The sequence below is a fragment of the Aulonocara stuartgranti genome (assembly GCF_965226115.1).
Source record: "Aulonocara stuartgranti genome assembly, chromosome: 15".
Taxonomy (NCBI): Eukaryota; Metazoa; Chordata; class Actinopteri; order Cichliformes; family Cichlidae; genus Aulonocara; species Aulonocara stuartgranti.
This window is the reverse complement of record NC_138951.1, coordinates 39,556,883-39,582,954: the sequence shown is the minus strand read 5'-3', so window position 1 is coordinate 39,582,954 and position 26,072 is coordinate 39,556,883. Positions and strand designations below refer to the sequence as shown.

The 26,072-nt window shown below is 41.3% G+C and overlaps 1 protein-coding gene across 1 annotated transcript; it reads left to right on the top strand.

Annotated features, from left to right (window-relative positions):
• The first annotated feature begins 122 nt into the window (after positions 1-122).
• On the top strand, positions 123-25,682 carry xxylt1 (xyloside xylosyltransferase 1). Its single transcript, XM_082505587.1, has 5 exons — positions 123-552; positions 1,980-2,607; positions 8,971-9,118; positions 15,763-15,895; positions 24,749-25,682. The coding sequence occupies exons 2-5, from the start codon at positions 2,071-2,073 to the stop codon at positions 25,143-25,145; spliced, it is 1,215 nt and encodes a 404-aa protein (XP_082361713.1). The 5' UTR covers positions 123-552; positions 1,980-2,070; the 3' UTR covers positions 25,146-25,682.
• Positions 25,683-26,072: the final 390 nt, after the last annotated feature.

The following is a 26,072-nucleotide window of genomic DNA, read 5'->3' as shown; positions in this document are numbered from 1 at the left end:
CATAAAGCTGAAACGAGAAATGCACTGGAGAGTAAATAGCTCTATTTTTTCCTACACCACATAAAGGCAACACGAGTCGGAATACGGCTGAAACCAGGTGGGTGCGTTTAAGGTTGTGTCACATGATTCTGTTGCTAGGCTGTTAGCTGGTGGCTTCTCCATCTGATGTTAGTGCAGTCTATTACCTCCTTACCCTAAACTATGCTATTATACACAAATCGTTTTCAGGCGACAGCGATTTGCGCATATACAGCGAAAATTTTAACAAGCAAACCCTGATTAATTCTCTTGATATGTGTGCTGGAAAATCATCGCTGTAGTGGCTACTCAACGACCCACATCTAGGCACGTTGCTGGCTAGCTTAGCACCCGTTTTAGGCGGGATGTCAACAGGTTTCCGTAGTGTTAGTCTTAGTTTTATCTTTCAAAACGTGAGGAGGCAATTTAGTAAATGAGACAGAAGCTGCCACTTAAACCGAGGAGATCTCAGGACAGCTTACTCCCTGGATAAGCTGATATGGTTGAACCACAGAGATCAAGAACATGAGACAGGCAAGTGGATGCACTTCTGTGTTTTATTTTGTATCATTGGAGTTAGAGTTGGTGTTTACATTGAATATAATCACTGTTTGCCCAACAACAATATTTAATTTGATTTATTTTCTTTATGTAATGCACTGATCCAAAGAATAACATGTTAAAATCAAGACACTCGCATAGATGAGCACAGAATTACTAGCCCCTATATGAAAGATTTTGCCTTTTTAAGTATTTCCTAAGTGCTGTTAAACAGGACAAGGAATGTTTAGCAGATTTTCCAAGCACCCTAGTTTTATTTGGGATGTCTACATGATCTTACTTTAACAAACAACTACCGGGGTCAAAATTAATAGCTCCTTTGATGATAATAGTCTTTTTTTTGGTGGTAATAGTGTGTTGTAGTTTTCAACAATCCCAGCCTATTCTTCTCTTTGGTGAGTTTCTAGATTTTGATGGTCTTTTGGCATGGACTTTGGTCTTCAGTTCAACCCACAGGCTTTGTGCAGACCAGCCTGTAATGTTTACTTCGGTGCTCTAGTTTCTTCTCACCTGACACGCTTCTACTATGCATAATCTTTCTTCGGGTTATTCTTAGTACACTTCAGTCTGTCTTAAGGATATCTGTTCATCCGAAGTCAAGTTTTTCTTAATCTTCAACCATGCAGTCCAATTCCTTTGCAGGGTTCTGCTGATTTTCTTCTTTGAGAATACAATTCCCAACTTGGCTAAGTCATTCACTCGTGCCTTGGCAGTTGTTCTGGGGTCTTTAGACACATCTCTCACTTGTTCTCTTTCCAGAGTCTTTGAAACCTTTCACAGGCTGCCAGGCTTGTTCTGTACTCTGTGACTCTCTTTGAATTTTTTGATGCAACTTCTCACTTTTCTGTTTCTTCGCAGTTGAAAACACTGTGATAACTTTGTGTATCCATCTCCTGCTTTGTGGGCATAAACAATTCTTTTTCTAAATTATAAACTGATTTTGTTTGTTTTTGGCGTGATGCTTTCTCAACTGACAGCACTGTTGTGTCACATTGAAAGACAAGCCTCAGTTTGAGCATTACAAAGTTAAAGCACAGCAGTGCTTTGTGGTATGGTCAGTTTTTCAGGGGGCTAATATTATTGAAATATAATAATGCCGCCCAACACCGACTCTACTCTGGATTTTGCTGCATATCCCAGGATTGGAATAGCAGTGCTCAAGCGTCTTGAGGCGACTGTTGTTGTGATTTGGTGCTATATAATTAAAAATTAAATTAAAATGAAAAACATTCAAAGATGAATTTATAAGACCATGGAAATAAGATCTTTTAATGGCTTAGCCAGAATAGATCATCAATCTTAATGCTTCACTTAGATTTGGCTGATAGGTGATATTTAGTTTCATGGTCCACGCCAAAGCTTAAAACTAAAGCAGATGTTTGTTTTTGTTACTCTTGCAGGAGAATGTGGAAAATCTATGAAATCAAAGATCATGAAATGCTGAAAATCTTCCCACTCACGCTCCCGTTCTCATGACGCCAGCAGGGAGTTATGGGCTTCTTAAGGGTAGTAGCCAGAATCATGGGTAGGATCAGTACATTCAGGTCCTATCAGCTGGTGCTTCTCCTGGCTGCTGCACTCGCTGTTGTAGCTTTTTACTACTTTGGCTCAGAGAGACAGAATTTCTCCAGCACCACAAAGAGGATCAAGCAGACCCAGGCCAGTCACAACACCAACAGAAACGATGCAGACCTCACCGTGGACACCAGGCTCTCGCACCCGGACGAGCCAAAGGAGCAAGGATGGGAAGAGCGAGGTGTAGAAGAAGACGGCGACGCTTTGACGTCCAGGAAAGCGGACAGTGAGGCTGGTTACCAACATTACCACGTGCTAATGATGTTCACCAAAGTGGACAAGAGCCGGAGCTTGCAGGATAAATTCCGAGTGGCCATGCTGTCCATGGTAAAACACGGACACTTCTTGGAAGGAGAGGTGTTGGTTCTCCACTTTGTGAGTGACCAGGCCAGCCAAGAACTGGGCAAGAGGATGCTGCTGGAGCTTTTCCTTGACACAACGTTTAAATACGAGGTATTTCTCGACACTCACTCCAGTAAATGCCGTTAACTTATTTATTAGTGTTTCTGACCAAGTATCTATTTATTTTGACATATTAGTTTGTTAATAACAAAACAAAGGAGTAAGTGATTTATGCAGTTAAACACTTGGCAGACTGTGTTCAGCTTGATTTATATTTCTAAGATATCTCTATTTCTAATGGGGAGGGAAAAATATGTTTATGTAAATTCTTCTTGTGGGTAGCAGATCCTATTTTTAGAGCCCAAAATGCTCATGATCCACACACACTTTCTGGGATGGTATTTATATTTTTGCACTGAATGAGTGAGAAGGGTTTTTTTTTTTTTTTTTTTAAAGGGAGCTTCTGATAGAAATGTCTAACTTTTGTAACACCTTGACTAATCACTAAATAGAACTGGTGCGCTTCCTGTGAAGCTACTTGACCTTTTAATCAAAAATCCTTCCGTTTAAGAAACACATTGGCTGTACTTGCTATTTACAGTTGAAACACAGGGGGGCAGTGTTTTCCTGCCAAGCTGATGCCTCACACATGGGAATATCCCTCCCTTATTGTGTTCTTCCTGCCAAAAAACAGGATTATTTCCCCCCTCTTGTGCTCTTTCTGTTACATGCATATTTTACCCACTTTCTCCTGTTTTGTATTTCTCACAGAGCACACCATCATAAACTGGCTTACAAACTACAATCTCCCTTTTCAGATCTTCCTCGACAGGCAGGGCCTCCTTTCTCAGGAATGTCTCATCTTATAAAACCTCTGCTGTGGATGTTCCACTGCTCTTTTATCTTAGGCTGATCGCATTCCTGCTGGGATTGGTCAGGGATCTGCTCGGCTTGGGATCTTGGCAGTTTAGTGGCTGCAGGCTGGATCGGATCCCGTTCAAATGATTCTTTTGCAATCAGACCGTACTCAGACTTTTCTAGTGGACAAGTTTTACTATGCAGAGCTAAGTCCTCAGAGGACTGCTGCATGGATATTAGAAAAATGTTGTGTCAAAAACCCATTTTTGGTTATATTTGCTTAAAGCATTAGCAGGGACTTGGTCAGACAAGAGTTCCTCTGTGTTGGTGCGGAAATGCTAAACCTGACTTGTGGGTATTTTCTTTTCCTTTTGCATTTACTATTTCTGTCACAGTTCTATGTCCTTCTTACTGTACAGATCCAGTTTTGTGCAAAAGTCTTGAGCCACCACTCATATCTTTATATTTGGGTAGGAAAATGGGTGCACGGATTCATTGAAACATGTGCAAACACACATGGAAGTACAGCATAGAAGGGGAAAAACAATTCTAATGAGCTTCAAAGTCAGTATTTGTTCGATCTTCAAAGCAGCCTGAAATCACTTGGGTGAGTTGTCTGCCCATTTCTGTAAGTAGACTTCAGGCTTCTAAAGGACATTCAGAGTTCTTCTTTGTTCTGCTCCCTGTCAAAATGACCCCGCACTGCTTCAATAATGTTAAGGTCTGTGCTCTGCGGAGGCCAATCGATGACTGATGTGTTTTTCTCTCCATGTTTGCTTTTATTACATTAGCAGTGTGTTGGGGATCGTTGTCACGCTGAAAACTAAAGTTGCCAATCTGAGACTTCACAGATGATTTTGAATGGTGGAGCAAAGTCTGACTGCACTTTTCTGCATTCACGATTCCATCACTTTTTGACAAGATCCCCAAAACCTTCGCTTGAAATGCAGCTCCACTGTTGTACCTCTCTCCTGACCTCCTGGTTTTCAGTCCAGTTCTTGTGTAATTTGACGTATTTCAGCCTTTTCCTCCTGTTCCTTTCATTACAGCCACCCTTCCACTGAGACTGTTTGTGATCAGGCTTTAGTAAACAGTAGATGGATCGACTAAGCACCAGATCCATCTCTCAGGTCCTGTTTCAGGTCTTTTCTGCTTTGTTTTTTTCCCTTTTAGACATGACTTTCAGATACTGTTCATCTGCTGTGCACAGATTTTCAGGCCAGCCACCTCTTCCCCAAATCTGCAATTATCTCAAACATCTCTGGCTTGCCACGTATGCTTCATGCTCCTCTCTCCCCTGGTTTCCTCTCAGTATGCTCTCACGTGAAGACGTTTCTGTACTTTCTGTACTGCAGTGCCCTCTCACCTTTAGTCTGATGTAAACACATCTTGACAGTGCTTTATGTTGTTGTTGTTGTTTTTTTAATCCAAGCTACACGCTCCATACATTCAAAGTCGTTTTTTTTTTTCTCATCAGTCTCATAATATCATTCCAGACCAGCGATTTAAAAAAAACAAAAAAAACAAAACGTTTCTAGATCATGAATCATAAAACTGCCTTCTGCCGTCACCGCCACGAGTACAGCCGCTGTCTCTCCTGCTTAGAGACAGCGGCAGAAACGTATACCAGCAGTTTAGATGGGACAGAGACTCCTCGGGGTCTGACAAGGGCAGTGTTGACATCCTTGTCTGCTCATCTTGAGGCTCATTCCTGTTAATGATTTAACTTTAAGGAGCACGAGGATTAGATGAGTATGTATTTTAGGCTACATTGCTTCCCAGCAGCAGCACATTAAATGGCCCACTTGACATTTGCAGCAGAGAGACTGCAGAGTCACGCTGCCTAGAGGTTACGCACTTTACTCCCTAACCATATTTCATGGAACTCACTTGAGCAGTGTCTCATGCAGTGCTAACAGCTCACGGGAATTAAGCAGTGTTGTGATATAATTCCTGGGTTAATATCTGCGTCCTAATGGCAGTGTTTTTGTGTCAGAGCCATTGTACAATGTGTTAGTATTCTGCAGCTGATAAGAGGACATAAAAGGCAATAACAAGTCGCTCAGGAGGATCTAGGAAACACAAGATCAACTCATAACATGGATTTAATAAAACTCAAGAAGGCTTTTTGAGGTCACTGATTTCTATTTATCCTGTAAAGTTCAGGTTCAAGGATGAGGTTAATGTCTCATATTCCTGAAGTTAATGTCATACTGACAGAGACTTTTGTGTCCACATTATTAAATCCACTTTGTAAGCATCCATCCTCCATGTTTATGTTACATATGTTCATCATTTCTCTAGCTTTTCATTCAAAAACATGTTATTGCTCATTAAGTAAGCGCAAAGTCCGAATCTTTTCAAGCTCTGTGCTCTCTGAAGGGAGCGCTGCTCAAGTCAGGCCACAGAAGTCAAAAAAGGAACTTTTGCTCAGTCCTGGCACGCCTTCAAAAGCAACACGGCGGCTGCCAAACATGTCCAGCCTTTCAAGTTCACTGCTAATATTACTCGATCAACTGATATTTTAAAACATCAGAGCTCGAATGATGTGCTCGAGTTTCTCTGCTTGGTTTTTGTCGGTCAAACAAAAGTGAAAACTCTCTGGCTTTCCATTTATGTGCCACAGGTAAGATTTTATGAGTCCGAGTGTCAGAATAAACATACACAACAGTGTGAAGTTTTGGGGCTTTGAAAGTTGGAACTGGGTGTGTTGCAAAAATAACTACTGTTCATTAAACCAGGACACAGTATTTTAGTACTTTCACATAAGCCTGCACTGGGAATTGATAAGGTTTCCCTGTACCAATATAGATTACCTGGGACGTTTTATGACCTTTTTTCTTTCCTTTTCTTCACAAATCCACCTGAACAATACATTTAACCCCTTAACTCTTTACCTCCTGAAAGCCTCTTGGCCTTCTAAGGCTACGTCCACACTAGCCCGGATAGATTTGAAAACGCTCCGCGTCCACACTGTTTTCAGTCGTTTTCAGAGTTGTGCGTTCACATTGACAGTGAGGTATTGTGGCAACACCACTAACCTCGTCAAACACCTCAGAGTAAATCATATCACAGAATATGATGAGCTTATGTGGAGGCGAACCGAAGAGGAGGAGTGGACAGGGACAGGTGCTGATAGGGCGAGACAGACGTCTCTCACAGAGTCCTTTAGTGCTGCAGGCAGGCAACATGCTCAAATAGTGCACAACTTCAGGTTTTTTATCTCTATAGGATTATTCTGCATCATTAAGCTATAAGAGCAAGTAATGTAATCATTATGATGCCATATTATTATTATTACAATTACATAATGCAGTTTATATATTGTATTATTAAATACAATGAAACATTAAGTGTTTGTACAGAGTATCGGTATCGGATCAGTATCATCGATACCACCCTGGATTTTACTTGGTATCGGATCGAAAAGGAAATCAGTGGTATCGCACATCACTAATGTGTGAAACGCAAGAAGATTCGACCTGCCTCATTTCTGTCTGCCGCTTATTTACTTTCCGGCTCTTTGAAGCGTCGCGGCAGAATGTCGAGGAAAAGCAGCGAGTTTTTAAAATGGACTAACAATGAGGTGGAGTTGTTGCTGCGAGTAACACGAAAGTACAAAGTTGCAAAAGCGAGTGAGAATTAAAGAATTTGAAGAAAAGCTATCTGGAGCACGTACAGACTGATATGAATCTTTAATAGGGCTAAACAACTGCTGTATAACGCCCTCTGCTATCTTAGTTTAATTGGTCACATGACTGCATCATGTTTTAGAAAGTCTGCGTTTTTGCTGTCCACACTGCAACGTGAAAGCACCGTTTCCAAATGTATGCGTTTTCAAGAGCGTTTTCAAAACGCTGCGTTTTCCATCAGCCAAAACACCGTCTCAGTGTGGACGGGAGGCCAAAACGGAGAGAAAACCCAGAAACTATACTAATGGACTAAAACTACAACTTTGATGTATGCTGTGGTGTCAGAGCTCGTCTTTAAGGGTACAGGGGAGGTCATCAAATATCGTCTGTATGTTGAAAACAGTTAAACCTTTAATTCCTTTAGTGGGAAAAACACCATACAGCTCCTTTAATCTGTGACCTCAGTGAATGCTGATAGATTTAAGGTCTCAGTCAATGCTTTCATGTTGTATTCAATGTAATTGTAACTGTAAATTATGATGGGGGAGGCTTTAGGGCAGGGCTACCTTAGGATGTATTATTTATTTGCTCAGTCCTATCCTTGTTTTGCTCTGTTCAGCTTTAAAACGGCAAGTTATCGACAGATGAAATGTTCTGCCTGAAGCTTTAAGATTTCAGTTTTATTTATATCGTCAGCTCACAACAACAGTCGCCTCAAGGCTTTTTATATTGTAGGGTGAAGAGACTACAATATTAGAGAGAATAGAAAACGCCAACAATCAGGGGAGACTCTGAGCAAGCAATTGGCAACAATAGGAAGGAAAAACTCCCTTTTAACAGGAAGAAACCTCTAACGGGACATCATGGGAGAGAGCTGAAATTGCTAATTGAATCATTTAATCATTAATCATGATAAAATGCAAAAGTATAAACACAAAGAGAGAGAAAAGAGGTGAGTAAAGAAGCACTCAGTAGCTCGTTGGAAGTCCCCTAGCTTCCTAAGCCTGTTGCAGTATAACTAAGGGATGGTTCAGGGTCACCTGATGCAGTCTTAACTATATCTGCTATCAAAGAGGATCATTTTAAGTCTAATCTTGTAAGAGAGTGTTGTTTCCTAAATCCAAACTGGGAGCCTGTTTCATTTTTTTTTTAAAGAGAGAAAAAAAGGACCTGATATCTGAAGTCTCTGCTTACTATTCTACTTTAAAAACCTCTATGCACGTCGTCTAACCCTGCAGTGCACAAGTCCCGGTAATTGCAACGGGTTAAGACTTCTTTTCGCCACACTGACACGTGTCTGGCCTTAACAGAAAGTAGCCCAGCCCAAATCGACTTACTTATTTTTCCTCCTGCAAGAACACTTTAATGATAATCACTACTTAGTGTATTTTTTTAAAATCCTCTTGCCCTAATCTGTAGAGATATCTACTGTACAAGATGTTGTGGGATTTGAAGCTTGCAGAGGCAGCATGAAGGGAAACTTGGGCATAAGAAGGCAGCACCTAATGGAATTTGGGTCGTGGACTGGTGCAGCTGTTTGCAGCCATCGTCTGAACTGAAATCACCAAAACGGAAAGATTTCAGCAGAACTTCCATAGTGGAGTCAGCGTTACTTCATTGGGTCATTCTAATAGGCAGGTTCTTCATTACTTTACTTCACATTAGCTCAAGTCCAGATCTTCTGCTTAGAAAATATCCCATGCACCCCTGATCCTTATCACAGTGCGTAGCTCAGCATTGCTCACTGCTTCAAGTATTTGTCATAATTTAGTCCAAATAGCTTAGTGTGCTGTAAATGGATTTCAGTATGACATAAACATTTGAGTAGACAGTTACCGACACGGTAAGCGGGGGAAGTTAAAGGTGATGAGCTCACTAAACCTGTCCAATGCAGACAGTGGCCTCAAGCTGCACCAGTTGTTGAAAACGATATTATTTTCCCAGCTTTCTTTCACGACTCAATTTTGTTCATATTTTCCTGCAGGTGGTGTTTCATGACGTCGTGGCTCTGACTCAGAAGCTCTTCCCTATTGTGGAAGCCATGCAGAAGCATTTCAGCGCTGGCTCCGGAGCCTATTACAGCGACGCCATCTTCTTTCTGTCCGTAGCTATGCATCACATCATGCCTGAAAGTAAGACGTGGAACATTTTATCCCATTTAGTCCCTTTAGTTCTTATCCTATCTGACAGCAACCGTCGCCTCAGTTATTACTTTGTTCCTTTGCTTGAGGAGAGAAATGTACATAACAGATCATGTTTCACATATAGAGCCGCAAGCTGTTGTTGACGGGTGACGATATGTCAGAAAAGTCTGCGTTAGTTCTCTGGCGTACCGAGCTTTAAATAAACTCAGTCACTCACTTCTTTAATTTGCTGGTGCGCAGCTGGAAAAAAGCAGGTTGGGCAGGTATCTCACATGCACGTGGCATGCTGCAGAGGCCCTGGGGAGTGAGGAAGGAAGGATGTGCTCTGTCATTACTGTCCATACCGGTGCCTCCTGTGTGGGTGCTGACTGTGGGCAGAGATCTCTTCTGTTGTGCACTGTTGTGGATCACTTCAATGGATGTGCAGCATGGGGCATGCAGTAGAGATCAACAATAGAGAACAGCTTACATTTTTCAAATGTTTTCAACGTTACTCCGTATTCCAGTTTAAATTTATCCTAACATGAACAAGAGGGATGAAGCTGAAGCGTGTTCAGCTTGATGGTTGGTGATGGCAGTTGTTCAGGTGAAAGCTTGAAGAGATGAGCCTTTAAGTAATTTTAAGAGACGTTGTTCATCCAACTGTCTAATTGTTAGACTGCTCAAACTTTAAAGCGAATAATTCAAATAACAAATAAAATCTCGCTGGAGATCGTGTCCTTAAAGCGCTTATTGATCAACCATGTGTTGCACGTCTGCTCTGTGTGCCCACGTGGTCACACATTTCTATTTAAAGAATGCTTTTATCTAGAAAGGGCATAATGTGGTAGTTTTGGGACAGGTGGGGGTGAGAGTATGTGATGCACAAAGCTACAGCAGGGTTGTTTTCTAGGCACCAGTCTTTGATGTAACTGCGTGAGATAAGCAGCAGACAAAGAAGCTTCTGATTAGTGGCACAAGTGTGAAGGATGGACGTTTTGTCAGATTTGTTGCTGTTTTCAAAAGAGAATTCATGGAGGAAATTGTCAGCACTGTTACGCTTTCCTGTACACAGTCTGAATATGAAAATGTTTCATCAGCGCATATGAGAAATGCAAAATGTTTTTGAGGTCCTTATGTTAATTTTTATTAATTTAGGTACAGGTTACGCCACACTGATGCTACAGTAGAGTAGCATAACATAAAGAATTCATGAGGACATCAAAACCATGTAAGTGTAGCATGCAGGTCATTAAATGTCTTGAAAACAGATCTATGTATTCTCTGTCCTTTGAGAATAGGCGAGAAATAAAATTGCACAATGGAAAGCTGTTAATTAATGACAAGGTTCCTAAACACTTGTTCTGTTTAGGGGAAAGGTGTTACGTGCTTTTGTGTCCCCTCGAGAGGTAAACGTGCTGCTACTTGAGTCTCTGCTGCGACCTCGTCTTTTGTTTTCCACACAGGGTTAAAGTGACACTGTTAATGTGCGAACCGCTTTGAAAAAGTGACAAAGATGATAACTGAATCCCAGGAAGAAGCAGCGGTTTTGTTGAAAACTGTGATTTTGAGTCACCTCTCATTTGCTTATATTTTGCTTCCAAGATGCCAGATGTCATTTTTTTCAAGTGGTCTTGAGAGATGGTTTTCCAGTTTTTCTTTGTTTTAGGCAGCAGCCTATTGCAAGAACACATCTTTTCCTCCCCATTTCTTTAGTTGAATCTATAACAATTGAAAACGATAACACAGTTTGACAGGCTTAAACTGGTATTTTTGCACCAACAAGGTAACTCCCAACGAGCTCTCAGCCAAAAACCTGGCACATCTCAGCGTGTTGTACAATGTGTCCTTAAAAAATTTGAGGAAACTGGACAAGGGGAGAATAAAAGAAGCGGCAAGCCCGAAAAACGACCTACACCAGATGAACAGTATCTGAAAGTCATGTCATTAAGAAACATGTAAAAATCTAGCAAAGACCTGACACAGGGTCACACATATCGATGACAGTTTTAGTAGGGTTAAGGTTGTGTCTGTATACCTACCTGCCAGTGAAATCACACATTTTAATGTGTGCAGGTTTTCTGATTTGTAATAATGCTGCTCAGTTTCAGTGAATTGTTTGGTGTCTTGAAGGCGTCTTAATTGAACCCAGGTGGAGCCTAGCTGGTTGTATTATCACACTGAACAACACCAGAAACTCTGTGTTCAAGTAACTGACTTGAGTATCCTCAGCACGGGTTAAGGTTTGAGTTCATCAATCTAGCTAACATGTTAACCTTATTAGCGTCATACTGGCAGAGAGTAACTTTCAGGAATTTGTTTCAAGTCTACAGTTTTGCCGTTTGCAAGCCTAAAATACTGTCACTTAGACTTAATGAAGTTTGTGAACGCAGTACAGCTGCTTTCTGTTGTCCTGTTTTTCCATTTTATTTTTATTGTTTGTGACTGTAGGACCTCGTTGTTTGGAGTAAACCGTTTATATTGAATCAGGAAACGTACTTTTGGTGGCATTTTCTAGTGAATCTTGGTAAAAGCAGAAAACAGCGTCTCATACGAATAGACTAACATCAAGGCTATTATTACAGCTTAATGAGGTTGACCCACTTTCTTACTTTAAAAATAAATAAATATATATCATGTTAGGTAACAATGTCTCTGTTGTTTTGTTGCTGTGCCTGAGTTTGACCAGATCTGACCAGAGCCTCAGGCAGGCTCTAAGCCACACTAATGACATTATTCCTGCAGTAAATAAGTGAAAGCAGCACCCACACACCTGGCCCAGATTGACCTCAACTCACATATTTTCCACATAACAATATTTTTTTGTTTAACTGTTTGGGGGGGGAAAAGAGTTTTGTATTTTGATCACACGGGGATGGATTCTTTTCAAAAGATTATTTATGTAGAGAAAATTAAATTGAAATAAACAAACAATGTAGAAGTTTCCTACTATTTTTATATGAGTGCGTTTAATTTATGTTTCATATCTTAGACATAAAGATACCGTTAAAGATGCCTTCAGTCTGTTTGGAGATTAGTACATACAAGTTTAAGAAATTAATTAATTTAATAATTAAGAGAGGTTTTCAACAAAAATACAACAAATCTCGTCCTCATCTCTAAATCAAACTAAGCAAATGCACATAAAAGTTTCATTGAAGTTTTGACTTATGTGTACACTGACCGCTTTCAAACTTGAAGTACCCTATTTTTGGGGCTATAAGGCGAACTTAAAATCCTGTAATTTTCTCCAAAATCGACAGTGTGCCTTATGTATGAATTCTGGTTGTGCTTACTGACGTCGAATCGATTTTATGTGGTACACAGCGTTAAAAAATCTGTCAAAAATGTTTTGGTACGACTTTGGTGAGCTATGAAGCCGCATGGCTTAGAGGATTACGGCTACAGTAGTCAGGAGCCTCGCAGAGTCATCTGGGTCCTAAACTCCGTCTCTTCAGGTCCCAAAGTCAAATCAACACTGCAGCATCACTGAGAATTAAAAACTGTCTAAATTCTTTCATTTTTAATAAAATGATCAGCGTTGCTGCTTTACCAGGTGTAACAATTAAGTTTAACATCCAGGCATCCATGAAAACAGAATTTATTAAATGTAACTGCGTTAGAAGTTAGCAGGAAGTTAGCTCGCTAGTTTCCACCTAAACATGATATTGCATGTTCTGACTGAGAGATTTCTGAAACAGTTCAAACGTACAGCTCTGCTATCATTTCCAACATAAATGAAGACAGGAAACTAAACAGCAGTGACGTTTGTAGGGTTACTGAAGTTGGGCTAGCTGGTATATAATGATGTGCTCCTCATACATGCCAACTCTCCTGATTTTTCCGGGAGAATCCCGAATTTCAGTGCCCCTCACGAAAATCTCCCGGAGCCACCATTCTCCCAAAATTTCTCCTGATTTTCCACCCGGACAACAAAAATGAAAAACCATATCCCAGTATTCATAGCGCGGCCTAGCCAAGTCCAGTCTCCAACAATGGCGGCAGCTACTTAGTTTTAATATTACTCTTATTTCTCTTTCTGGGTCGCAAAAAAACTTTTAACATATTTTCAGGCGAGAATGTAGCTGTGTAAACTTCAAATATCTGAGCATTAATGAATCAATGGTACAGAAGTGGAGGAAGCAAGAAGAATGAGATGAGTAAAGTTTGATCTGTTTCTTTATTTCCCAAGAGCTGCCTTTGGGACCAACATGGACTTAATCCATGTTGGTTGGATAAACCATACATTTAGGTTTAGATGTAGAGGGGGGGAAAAAGACGATGTCAAGTTTATTTGTGTAGCACATTTAAACACAACAGATGTTGACCTAAGTGAGAACAACAATCACTATGACAATTAGGAGAGGAAAAAAGGAATTACAAATCAGCACAAGAACATAGTTTATTTAATTAAAAGAAGGATGAAAGCATAATTATAAATAATTAAAGATAATAATAGGGCTGGGCCATATCATACCGTTCACGGTAATACCGGTATAATGTTGGGCAACGATAAGAAAATGAAATATCGCGATAGAATATGGGTAAAACGCACATGCGCAGTGCCTTTGTTTTCATACGCACATGGCGGAAAAAGCACGGCGGCAACGGAGAATGTGGAGGGCGAAAGCGGCTCGTTGAATGAAACAGATGAACCAGAACTGGTTTGTAAAAATGCTGCAGCTTCACTGGTGTGGAACTGGTTTAACTTTCATCCGTCAGATACACAACAAAGCACTATTTTTGGTAGCGCATGCTAGCGGGCCGTCGTTATTACCGTGTTGTTTGGAAAATACGGGGCATTTAAAATCAATCCTTTGATTTTTCTGGAAATCGACAGTGCCCCTTATAATCCCGTGTGCCTTATGTATGAATTCTGGTTGTGTTTACTGACCTCGAAACGATTTTATGTACACGGCGCTCGAGAATCTGTCAAATGTTTTAGTGCGACTTTGCTAAGCTACGAAGTCGCACCGCTTGATGGATTGTCGGAGCATTATGGCTATCGTAGGCGGAGCCTCGCGGAGTGATACGTACTGTGCTTCAACATAATATTACCGTATTGTGTGTGTATAACCTCTTTTTAAGTTTTGTGGATATTATACATGGTTATGCTGAGGATATGTCGGCCAGTTTCCACTGGAAATGCCTTTTGGTTAAACTGTCAGCGAGGAATTTGCATTTGCACTGTAAAATGTTTATATAACTTTAATGCACATAAAGAACAGCTGCTTGTTTAAGTGAAAATACATTGATGTTTTTTTGGGGGGGCGGGGGTTTGCACTAATAAAGTTGTGAAGTTGTAAAGTATTTTGTCTAGTGTCAATTATGTCGTCAGTCATATCGTTATCACAAATTTTCAAATGTATATCGTGATAAATATTTTTGGTCATATCGCCCTGCTCTAGATAATAATATACGATAATAATATAAAGACGTACAGCAATGTAGGAGCTGCAACAGGGTTCTTTGTGTTATCATTACTCAAAAATGCAAAAAGATAAATGTTGATTTGAAAACATGCAGCTCCGCTTTCACCTTTAGAGGACTTTGTGTTGAGTTATTGGTCCAACATCAAACCCACCACATTACGATGTTGTAAGAACTGAAGGCCCTCTTCCTGTTACACTCACGCTCGTTAAGCCATGTTAGTACAAACAAACAGCGCTGACCACGCAGAGATTACGCTTCCTAGCCCCTCTGTGTTGCCACAGCACATTCGGGCATTGTGATGTGCAGCTTCCTTGTTTGGAGAGCACAGAAAACAGGTTGCTGCCGCACTGCTGAGCCATCGTCTTTTCACGTCACTTGTTTTAACAGACAGAAGCACTTAAATATGTTTATGTGTGACCTAGCTGAGTTTTTCTAGTGACTTAAGCAACATTAAATAAATAAGGTCACTGTCTTTCATTGTACGACCGCATTAGTAAGACTGAGGAGACATTTAATCACCAGACATTTAAAAACGAGAATGATGTTCTGAAGTGTCCTGGATCTCAGAAAGTCGCCACATCTTTTCAGTCCATCGGCTTTAGATGTTGTTAACTCGACAGCCTGTAGGTGTTCATTGTTGACTTTACATCCGAAGTTGACACAAGTTTTCATCAGTTCATAATAACGTTGTGAGCACAGTGCCTCATTCCTTAGCATTTCCCATCCTTTCATCACTATGCCAACCAGAATAATATAGGAAGCTGAAACAATGAACTGATGAGGGCTCGAATATCCTGGTTACTGTTATTACAGGTTCTTTCCCAGACCACAAGATGCAGTGTTAAGCATTTACTCTGCATGCTACGCCACTGTGTTCACGTTTCGTCATATTCCTCTCCACATTTTCTTCTCGTGCATGTTTCTCATTTCTAGGTCAGTGCTAACATTGCACAGAGAGAGGCCAAACGAGCCACCTCGGAGCAAAACCTCTGTCAGTGTCTGCTCTTATTTCCTCTAACTCGGTATTCCTGGAAGGGCCAGTTCTCTCACTAAATGTTGTTATCCAAGCTGAATGATGTGCTAGTGGTCACGGAAATGGATCCTTCAGGGAGATTTTACTCAGAAGTACATTTTCTTGGGATCATTTTTAAAATAGACAATCTATTTCCATTATCTGTTCAACTTAGTCTCTGCATTTATCCTCTGTGTTTCCATTTCAGGTCTGACGCGCATAGTGCAGCTTGACTTGGACCTGAAGTACAGGACCAACATCAGGGACCTTTTTCAGGAGTTTCACCGGTTTCCTCCAGGAGCAGTTATAGGGATCACCAGAGAGATGCAGCCAGTATACAGGTAAGCAGTGCAGACCTACAGAGCACCTACTAGGGAAATCTGAACCTGCCAGTCGTTGGAAGCTTCAGACTGACACCAGTCTGCTGCATCTTGACATGCACATGAATAAAAGTGAGGCTCTCTGCTTTTAACTTCGGCGCTCTTGCTTTCAAGTGTTCGCTCAATACGTCAGTATAATTTCCGGCTCAGGCTAGATCAAAGGCTACCATCTGTCATGAGGAGAGACTCGACTGCTGGGCTTTGACTTTTGGCGAGAAAGCATCCTCACTTTGTTTTTAAATTGTGCCAAAGTAAAATTCAGGTGTCAGTCTGACAAAAACAAATTACACCCTCTTTCAATTCAAAGGTTTTGTATGTCTGGATGTAATAAAGAAATTCATCTGTTCCTAGCAGGTCTAAAAATGTGATAACTACAGCCTCAGATTAACAGTGGCACACAGCATATACTATATTGTGTCAGTATGTATTTAACAAAGAGCATATAAGAAGGTCATAAACGGCTAAGTGCACTTGATTAATTGAGAAGTTTTGTCAGTTTTCTGGTCTGGAGCGTTCAGGTGTGTCTTTAACACAGTGCCAGTGAGGAAAGACGTCAGCAGTGATGTTAGAGAAGCAATTGTTGCTGCTCATCAATCTGGGAAGGGTCATAAGGCCAGTTCCAAACAATTCGTCCATTATTCTACAGCGAGAATGACTATTCTCAAGTGCAAAGCATTTAACACTCCTTCCCAGGAGTGGACGTGCCAGCAAATTCACCCCGAGGTGAGACCACGATGCTCATGAAACTGCAAAAATCCCAGAGCTGCATCTCAGACTCTACAGGCCTCATTCATCATGTTAGATTAGTGTGGCTTGTTTGGATGGGTTGCAAAAGGAAAGCTTCTTCTTGCTAAAATGGGGCGACCGTGGCTCAGGGGCTTGGGAAGCACATCTGTAACCGGAAGGTCGCCGGTTCGATAGTGGCATTGCAAAGCGTTTTGGGTGCCTTGAAAAGCGCTATATAAATCCAATCCATTATTATTATTATTATTATTATTATTATTATTATTATTATAAAAACAACACGGCAGCACGGCGTAGGTTTGCAAAGCTGCATCTAAATGGACCACAAGACATCTGGAATAATGTCGTTTGGATAGATGAGAGTGTGAGAGGTCCCGGGTTCGAATCCCGGGCCGCACGGCTGTGACAAAAACCCAGAGGTGCATAGGAATGTTCCAAACTATTTTATTATTTTTTTATTTCATGTTAAGTTGAACCTGGCTGAAATAGTGTGTTGGGACCAAAAGAGAGCAGCGCATAAACAAATGCAGGTAAACCTCAATGAACTGAAAGGGCACCGTCAAGAGGAGTGGACCAAAACTCTTCAACAATAATGTGAGACACTGATAAAGTCATACAGAAAGCAACGAGACCCCAAACTTCCTCAGTTGTCGGAGGTGGTACAGGCGCTGCCTAGCCTTTTCGGACTGGACCTGAATGTGGGCAGACCATGTCAGATCTGAGGAGATGTGGACACATATGGATACATATCAATGTCTGTTTTATATGTGTTTTGGTCACCAGTACCACTTTCGACCGATAGTGTGACATTAACATGATTTAATCCACTGGCCTGACAAAAAGTAAGGGAAAGGGAGAGAAATAGAAAGTAGAGAGAGAAGACAGGAAGCAGGAAGTTCATCTTCATCTGCTAATTCTTCTGTCAAATGAAGTATAAAGTCCCTGAAGGTGACAAGCAACCCTTGAATTGATCGGGATCGTGCATACATACGTTTGTAAGTGGTGTAAGTGTACATACCACATTTTTAATGAAATATTAATAACCAGTTGAAACGCTGTACAAATCTCAGTCCCTCTTGTTGACCCCAGATGGATTTCAGCCTTTTTGCGCCTCACATGCATGCTCACAGTTGGTGTCTCTCACAGTTGCTAAGTGAGAAGGAACATCAGAGGTCTGGTGTCCAGACTGATTCACAGGAACCTAAACGCTGTGTGTCTTTCTCAGATACAAGCACAAATGAAAAAGTTGCAATGCATCCTGTAACAGGAAATTAAGCAGCCTTTCTGATTGTAGTTTCAGGATTTTCATGCGAAATGAAACACTGGGATTGTGAAATATCGACATGAGGCGAAATTCCTGCAGAATCTGAAATTAATTTGAATTTGATTTATGAAACTGCATCCTTTTCAGGGTTTTGGAAAAAGACATCTCTGTTATGTGTTTGGCAGCTATGGAAGAAATTAACTTCATTTACTGGAGACAAACACAGTTTAAGGGGAAATGCTTTGAGGGGAAATGAGGCTCTCATATCTGCAGAGACTCATATTTCACCTCTGTCGTGCCAGCATCATCCTAATGCGCTTAACTTATTTGCATCGTTTCCAAGTAGTGTTGCTAGTTTATTATTTTCATATTGTCATCTGGACTTGAAACTTGAACCTCGAGCACTTGTTGCATATCTGGTATTTATTAAGGGTGTATTGGACTTTACCTCAGCTGAACCAATCAGACCGGCTACCCAGGTCTTAACTATACCTCGATTTAAAGGTTCACGTTAATAGATTTGTTTCTAGAAGCATGTTTCGCCATTCAGCAAGGCTTGGTACTAATATGTCATTTATCTTTTCTCCAACTATGAAGAAAAGACAAATTCCCCAACACTGAAATCTGAAAACTAAACCCACTGATTGACAGTCCAATGAGATACACAAGAAACAGCAGGTGAACTGAAGAGAAATAACACAGTTCATAAATAATTGTTGTCACTTCACAGCGAAGATTCAGAAAACGATTTAAAAAACAAATACAAGAAAAAAATCTTTGTGGAGAAGGAAAAAGAAGCGTTTTTCACTGGGAATAAAACAATCAGTCAAACCAGCAGGGGTCCTTTTGAAAGCACCCGTATACAGAAATTCAAATGGAAATTTTTGGAGAGTTTTTACAGTGAAAAGGGCTCCACATGTGGTAACAGGCCTTTACTACGTTAGTCAAATGGTTTAGAGGTCTGGCGGACTGTCCCTAAATACTCTGTCCGATCTAAAATCTGGTTTGTTGTAAAGTTTATGAGATGAGTCAGTGTTACAAGCTGTGTTGTCAAACCTGCTGATAGAGGAATGTCCTAGATTGTGACTTTACACTTGCTCCGATTTATAAGTCAGATTTATAACTGGCTTAAAATGAGATTCTGCAAGTGGCATAACTATGAGGTCAGACTTAGAAGGCCAAGTTATGACAACTATGGTGAAAATGTTGTTTTGAGTCTCTCATGCCAGAATAATAATTGAGGATTTGGCAGGAACCACGATGAGTCACCTGTTAAGAAGTGCTCTCGTCCTGCAATTCATATTTATCTCCTGTCTCTCTCTCAGAACTGCCAGGAGTAAACAAACTGTTCATCACTCACACTCAGAATCCAGCAACACGCCAGTTTGATTCATACAGTACAAAACTCTGAGTGCCCTCGTTAGGCAGTGGAAATTTATTAAATCCTCTTGGACATGAGGATCCAGCGCTCCGATGTGGCGCTCCAGATTTAATCTCTTTCCTCCCGTCATCCTCGGCTCTGCAAACATGTTTTTAAAACACTGCCTTAAATGCTCATTATATTTTATTAACATACAAAGGCGTTAAAATAAGCAGATGTGGTAACAGATGTCTGGTCAGGTTCTCTCAGTCTTTTCAGCATTCCTTTATTGGCTTTCTTACCGTTGCATTTCTGAACTTTATGAATGAAAGGCTCATAGGTGCATCTATTCGAAACCTTGGATGAGTTTGAATCTCAGTGACCTCGACCTCAAGGTCAGAGTAAGTTTTCTGAAACTGTTGTGAATGCAATAACTTGAGAACAAACCAACATAGTAAGTGTGTCTGCTGGGAGGGTGATGGGTAGCTGCATTGCCATACTTATGAGGGGTTGCCAGTATTTAACGTACTCACTGGTGTCTGCACCCACAGAAGTGAAACTGAGCTGCACGCTAATAAATCTTAAAAATGGTTACTTTTAGTGGAACATATGAAGGAGAGAAGACTTCAGTGTATACACAGTGATAGGAAAACCTGACAAATGCATGGATACATTGACGAAATACCAGCTGTTGCATAGCCTAATGAGCAAGCAAGCCTATAATTACTTTGTTTCAGAAAGGTACAAGCTTTGTGCTAATCACTGCTGCTGCTGCTGCACTACTGCATATTACTATCAAACTGACCAATCACAGTTGTTGAGGTCTGTGTTTCTGCAAAGGGTAATTATATTTCTGTGAAGATTCACATCAAGCTCTGTACACTGATTTAGTCATTGTGTGTGTGTGTGTGTGTGTGTGTGTGTGTGTGTGTGTGTGTGTGTGTGTGTGTGTGTGTGTGTGTGTTTACACACAGGTAAACAAGGGCCCCCGATTTTCAGGCTCTTTGTTCCTCAGCTGATTTTTTTTCCCAGTTTTCTCCAAGATAATAAAACAAACACACCAGGTCCGTTTAGACTACTTCACTGTTTTCCACTCCAGTGCAGCATCAAAACAGGACGTCACTGTGTGTGTGCTTGTGTGTTTGTGTCGATGTCTGTGTGTGTGAGATAGTGAGACTCAATGAGCCAAGTCCAGGTGGGAAGTTTCATGCAGGAGCAGCTGCTATACTGGTACAAACACGGGCAGGTGGTTTCCTGTGGGCTCTTGAAGATTGTGTGCTAATAAAACAATTAATCAAAAAGTGTTTAATTTTAGAAAGAAGCCAAATAAGGATAACAAGTCACAGGTTTGCTTTCTTTGCACTATTTTTAAACCCTTCACTAAGGTGGCTGTAGACAGGAGGTAGAGCAGGTCACCTACTGATCGGAAGGTTGGTGGTTCGGTTCCTGGCTCCTCCAGTCTGCATGTCAAGTATCCTTGGGCAAGATACTAACCCCAACTTGCTCTCCGATGCATCCATCGGAGTATGAATGTCGTTAGAAAGCACTAAGTGTAGATAAAGTGCTTGTGAGAATGGGTGTGATTTGGTGAATGAGGCATGTTGTATAGAGCGCTTTGAGTGCTCCGTGAGAGTAGAAAAGCGCTATATAAGAATCAGTCCATTTACCAATTTTTTCCAGCAATTTCTCAGGCTTTTCTTTAGACATGGCTTACACATCGTACACAGAGTGCTTGTGTATGATAAAGTACAGGAAATCTTGTCAACGTGAAGTTACAGATTAAGATTTCAAGTGCACGTGATATTGAAGGCGACAAGTGTGATATTAATATCGTCTTCTCTGCAATGCCTGTGCATTAATCTTATCACTAACCCCTAATAACTCACGCCAACCAAAGTTAAATTCCTCTGTAGCGAATGCGTTTCTACGGCCACATTTATATGTTGTTTGTAATGCTTTGTTTGCTCTCAGGATTTGATTGATGCTTGCTTGTCATGTGTGTTGGAGAAGTGCCATCAGTGGAAAAGCAGTGTTTGTGTGTGCATGCTAATCAGTAAATCTGGTGTCTCTGTTCTTCCCAGTGGTTTACCAACACTGGGAATCCCCACTAATGTCCTCCTGTGGGCCTGGACAGGCTTATTCAGCAGCAGAATACCAAGAAATCGTATATCAACTTACGTTTTTCCACATTAAGCTCAGTGTCTGTCTCTGCACTGACATGTGACTCACTCACTCTTGCAGTTTGTGGGGGTTAAAAGCACATTCCCCGAGCTGCAATTGATTTTTCTCCTCTTTCCTTTTTAAAGGAAATTTGAAAGTGTTGACAGCGGTTAGCTTTTGCGTCACTGAAATTCTGGAGGATATTGCTGAAGCCACTGGCTGAGATCAATAGAAAATACAGAGATTCAAGTTTTTATTGTTTTTCTTTCTCTTTTTTTGTTTCGAGGATTTGTTTTTGTTCCAATTGCAGCGACAGGTCAGGACCAGTGTAATGTCAGGATGCATGATCCAAATTAAATAAGTAGCACTGACTCTGCACCCCAAAAGAAAGAAGCCTTTTATTTAATTACATTTAACCCAGACTGAGTGAACATTGGAGAAGCCTATCCGTTATCTGTTTGTCATCTCTGCATGCTGTCCTGTTAATTGGCCTCTAGCTAATGGACTTGATAATATTTAAATTTTTGAGACTTGCTATTAGCGAGGCAGAGTGCACGTCCTCTTTTCCTGTGCCGAGCAGAGAGAGGGCTCTCAGCTCACACTGCGTTTTGGTGCTAATGGACCGAGCATTATGCAGGAGAATACATCCTCCCACCAGCCACACTGAGAGCACATCCTGCCCCTGAAAAGTTCATTATTGGAAGAAATGCCCCGTGCCTCTTCCCTTGCAGCTGTCGTCGTAATGTTTTAAAACCCCGGAGACATGCTTACATAAGTGTCACAGCCACGGGCGCACACAATGAGCAGCGAGGGAATTGCTCTCTTTAAGCTTTGTGTTTTGAGGCTCCATTGTGTGATGCATCCCACATGTTTCCCCTTTTTGCTGTAAGATGATACCGAATGCTTAATATGAAATAATGACTAATGTAGCACGGACACTGAAACACTTTGTCATTGATCTTAATAAAATTAGATTTTGCATCTGGCGGTCAGCATCATCATCAAGAACAGCGAGTCTACCATGATGCCTTCATTCAGTCAACAGAATTGCCAAACGTTGTTTAACATGACGGTGTTAAATGACTTTAATCATGCTTTTTAATGACTCTATTCTAAAATTAAGCTCTTTATCATCTCTTCTATTAAAGCGTCTCTTTTGCATCCATCCTGGAATTTTAATGTGTTTTTGTGTATCCCAACTACAGACGAAAAGGGCCGGACTTTTCATTTGCACAGCCCAGACTCCCTTCTGTCGGTTAGCACATTTTTTGCAGTTATCAGAAACCAGGCTGTTTCATATTCTGAAGAAGCAGAAGCATGCATTTGGAGGGGATGGCAGCACAGACTGCCCTTGTCACCAGCTACTGCTTTTCATTCTTTCACAAGTGAGAGAGACACTTGATTTGAAAGGTTGGCAGTGAAAATTCAAGGCAGGAGAGGACGGAGGTGTGAAGAGTATGAGCCCTAATCTGAGCTAGTGAGCTTATTTGCTCACTTTGAGTGAATGTGGTGTGAGTGTGCTGGTACAAAGCCAGAGAAAGTCTTTGTGTCACAGCATGGAGAGCCATTCTCTATTATTTGCTCAGTTTTCTAACCTTCTCCAAACGTAGAGCGGAACGTTTCATTAGAGTTTAAAGGGCTTTTCTTGGGAATATGCCTTGCCAGTGCCCGGTTAGACTCCATTAACATTGCGAATCATAGATTCTAAAAGGTGCTTGGATGCTTAAAAATATTCCTCAGAGATTTTTTTTTTCTCCCACGTTGACATGATTGCATCGCACAGTTGCTGCAGATTGGTTGGCTACACGTCCATGATGCGAATTTCCTGTTCCCCCACATCCCAAAGGTACCCTGCTGGACTGAGATCTGGTGACTGTAGAGGTCATTTGAGTGCAGTGAACTCACTGTCACGTTCAAGAAACCAGTTTGAGATGTTTTGTGACATGTGGCACGTTATTCTGCTGGAAGCAGCCATCAAAAGATGCGTACGCCGCCACCACCGAATCGTTAACACTACGCAGAATGGATCTATGCTTTCATGGTGTTTGCCAGCTTCTGACCCTGCTGTCTACCCTCAGTTTCTTGTTCTTCGCTGACAGCTAAGAACAGGGAAATTTTGACTAATATTAGCTTCACATAAACTCTGGAATGCATTTTTGTCCAAAAAAAGGACTGTGTCCTGTTGCCTTATTTGTCATGTCTGTAACTAGTAAGATAGAAGTCATACATTACTGGCCATCATGATGCTGAAGAAAATGCAATTTATTGTTCTTAATGTATTTTACTCAGTACTTACTTACTTACTTACTTACTTACTTACTTACTTACTTACTTACTTACTTACTCCCTCAGAGCAGCAAAACAGAAAAGTAAATGTTCCCTGACTTCACCATGTTTACTCTGGATGCATCTCAGTGCACGTACATCGTGCAGTGCACGTAGACACAGTGAATGTCTTTAAAATGATAAATACTCCACAGGGGCCCCAAGTCCCCAGTCACTAACCACCACACTCTATAAAACTGTGAGGATAAGCTACAGCTGCCAAATATAGGTCAGCAATAATACGAAAGTGTGACTCAGAATCTCCTGCTCCCACAAGATTTGATCAAACTGCACACACACAGAGAAAGACAAATGCATACTGTGTGTGATTTTTATTTATTCTTTTTCATTTTTTTGCCGCCCACATGCATTTATTTATCCAAAAAGTCAGCAGAGCAGAAATTAAATGAGTGGTTAATTTTGTTTTCTGTTTCTGCGTTACTATTTCATCTACTGTAGCTTTCCTCCTCTGTGGCCCAAACTAAGAATAAGCTGTATCTGTGTGTACGTGTGCACAAGCAAGCAAGTAAGAGCACATTTCCATTCATCCTCGTCTTCAGTTGGCACGAAACATCTTCGCACCAGCTGTCAGTACACAGAAGGAGCATTTTGTACTTTCTTGAAGCAAACACTTCATCCCCACCCCCACTCCCTAAAAATAAAAATGGTACAAGCAGCAGCATAAAAATCCTGATCTCCCTAAATTTGATAGGGACGCCTAAACCACAGCAATAGTTTTCCTGACAAATGCATGAGGGAAAGAAACAAAAGGTCATGACTACTTATGTTTCTTCTTCAAATGAAGTCATCAGTTTATTCATCAGTCTGAAAAAAGGCAACTTTCCCTTACCTCCAACCCTTCATATTCAACCTAGTGTTTTGACTGTTACACACATTTTGCCCAAATGCACTTCGACATGCAGACCCATCCTTATTCTGGCACCTCTTCTTTTTTCCTCAGGCACACTTTCTGGCAGTACCGGAAGGAGAACCCTCAGACCAGAGTCGGGGAACCTCCTCCTGACGGCCTCCCGGGCTTCAACAGCGGTGTGATGTTGTTGGACCTAGGTGCTATGAGGTCCTCGGCTCTTTACAATAAGCTGTTGGAGCCCAGCAATGTGGCCAAACTAGCAGACCAGTATCGCTTTAGAGGCCACCTGGGTGATCAAGACTTCTTTACCATGATCGGAATGGAGCATCCTGAACTGTTTTACTCCTTGGCGTGTGGCTGGAACCGGCAGCTGTGCACCTGGTGGAGGGATCATGGATACGGAGACATATTTCAGTTGTATTATCGCTGCGATGGACCTGTCTATATCTATCATGGGAACTGTAACACCCCTATACCAGACGACTGAGGTTTACACTGGCTTGATACTACAACTGTTTTCATTTTATGGCAGTTCCCTTTTGTGACCGCAGTCAGATATCTTGCCCCCTGCTGGCCAAGGGGACCCCACCCCCCAACAAGATGTGGTGTTTGTGGAAGTTGTTTTAGCACAGGTCGCCATTATGAGTAAAAACAGCTCTGCATTACAGTCGTACAGAGTAGTGTATTAACAGGAGGTTGTTTTTTCCGGTACTACACACATGACATTATGATGTAATGTATACAGGTCCATGTGGGATTTGAGCCCGTCACTGCAGAAGGATTTTACTGCTCTTTCATGTTCCGCAAACGCATAAACTTGTTTGCTAGTTTGGATGTGACTTAGACCCCAGCCACACAGGCGTACAGACTGGTGTGTGGCAACCAGCGGTCGTGAGGGAGTTGTGAAGGAGTTGTGAGTGGTTGCTTGAAAAATAATTGCTAAAGCACGAGTCACACAGGCTGGGAACCTTTGGGAAAACTGTATTCCTCTCCTGGTTGGCAAAAACCTTGGAATTGCTTTGGCTGGTAGCATATTGGCCTGAGCTGCAGTGACAACATGAAAGGTGCGCCACACTTTTCCAGATTTTACTGCAGCTCTGCTAGTAGTTAGCGAGTGTTTGCAGACAGCATCATGTAAGTACGGGCAACTGTGGAAATCTGCGAGCAACCAAAGCAATCACTGTGAGGTTTTTGGTGCGTTTCCTTCTATGAAACAGAGCTCACACAGCAAGAGCCAGCCACTTCCAGGAGTCAGCTGCCAACTCGTTGGGGAATATATGTTTCCCTAGCAACTGCATCCAATGTGGCAGACAGCTCTTGAGCAGTGCAATAATGATGTCACATGAGAAGCATCTTTTATTTCTGTGGAGAGAAAAAATTGCAGTGTTGACGTTTGATTTAGGTTTATTGTTTA

Bases quoted from the DNA above. Each gene is read 5' to 3' on its own strand.
- xxylt1 (XM_082505587.1), top strand. From the start codon at position 2,071: ATGGGCTTCTTAAGGGTAGTAGCCAGAATCATGGGTAGGATCAGTACA. The intron at 9,119-15,762 runs GTAAGACGTGGA...TTTCCATTTCAG, and splicing joins GCATCACATCATGCCTGAAA to GTCTGACGCGCATAGTGCAG. The intron at 15,896-24,748 runs GTAAGCAGTGCA...TTTTTTCCTCAG, and splicing joins GAGATGCAGCCAGTATACAG to GCACACTTTCTGGCAGTACC.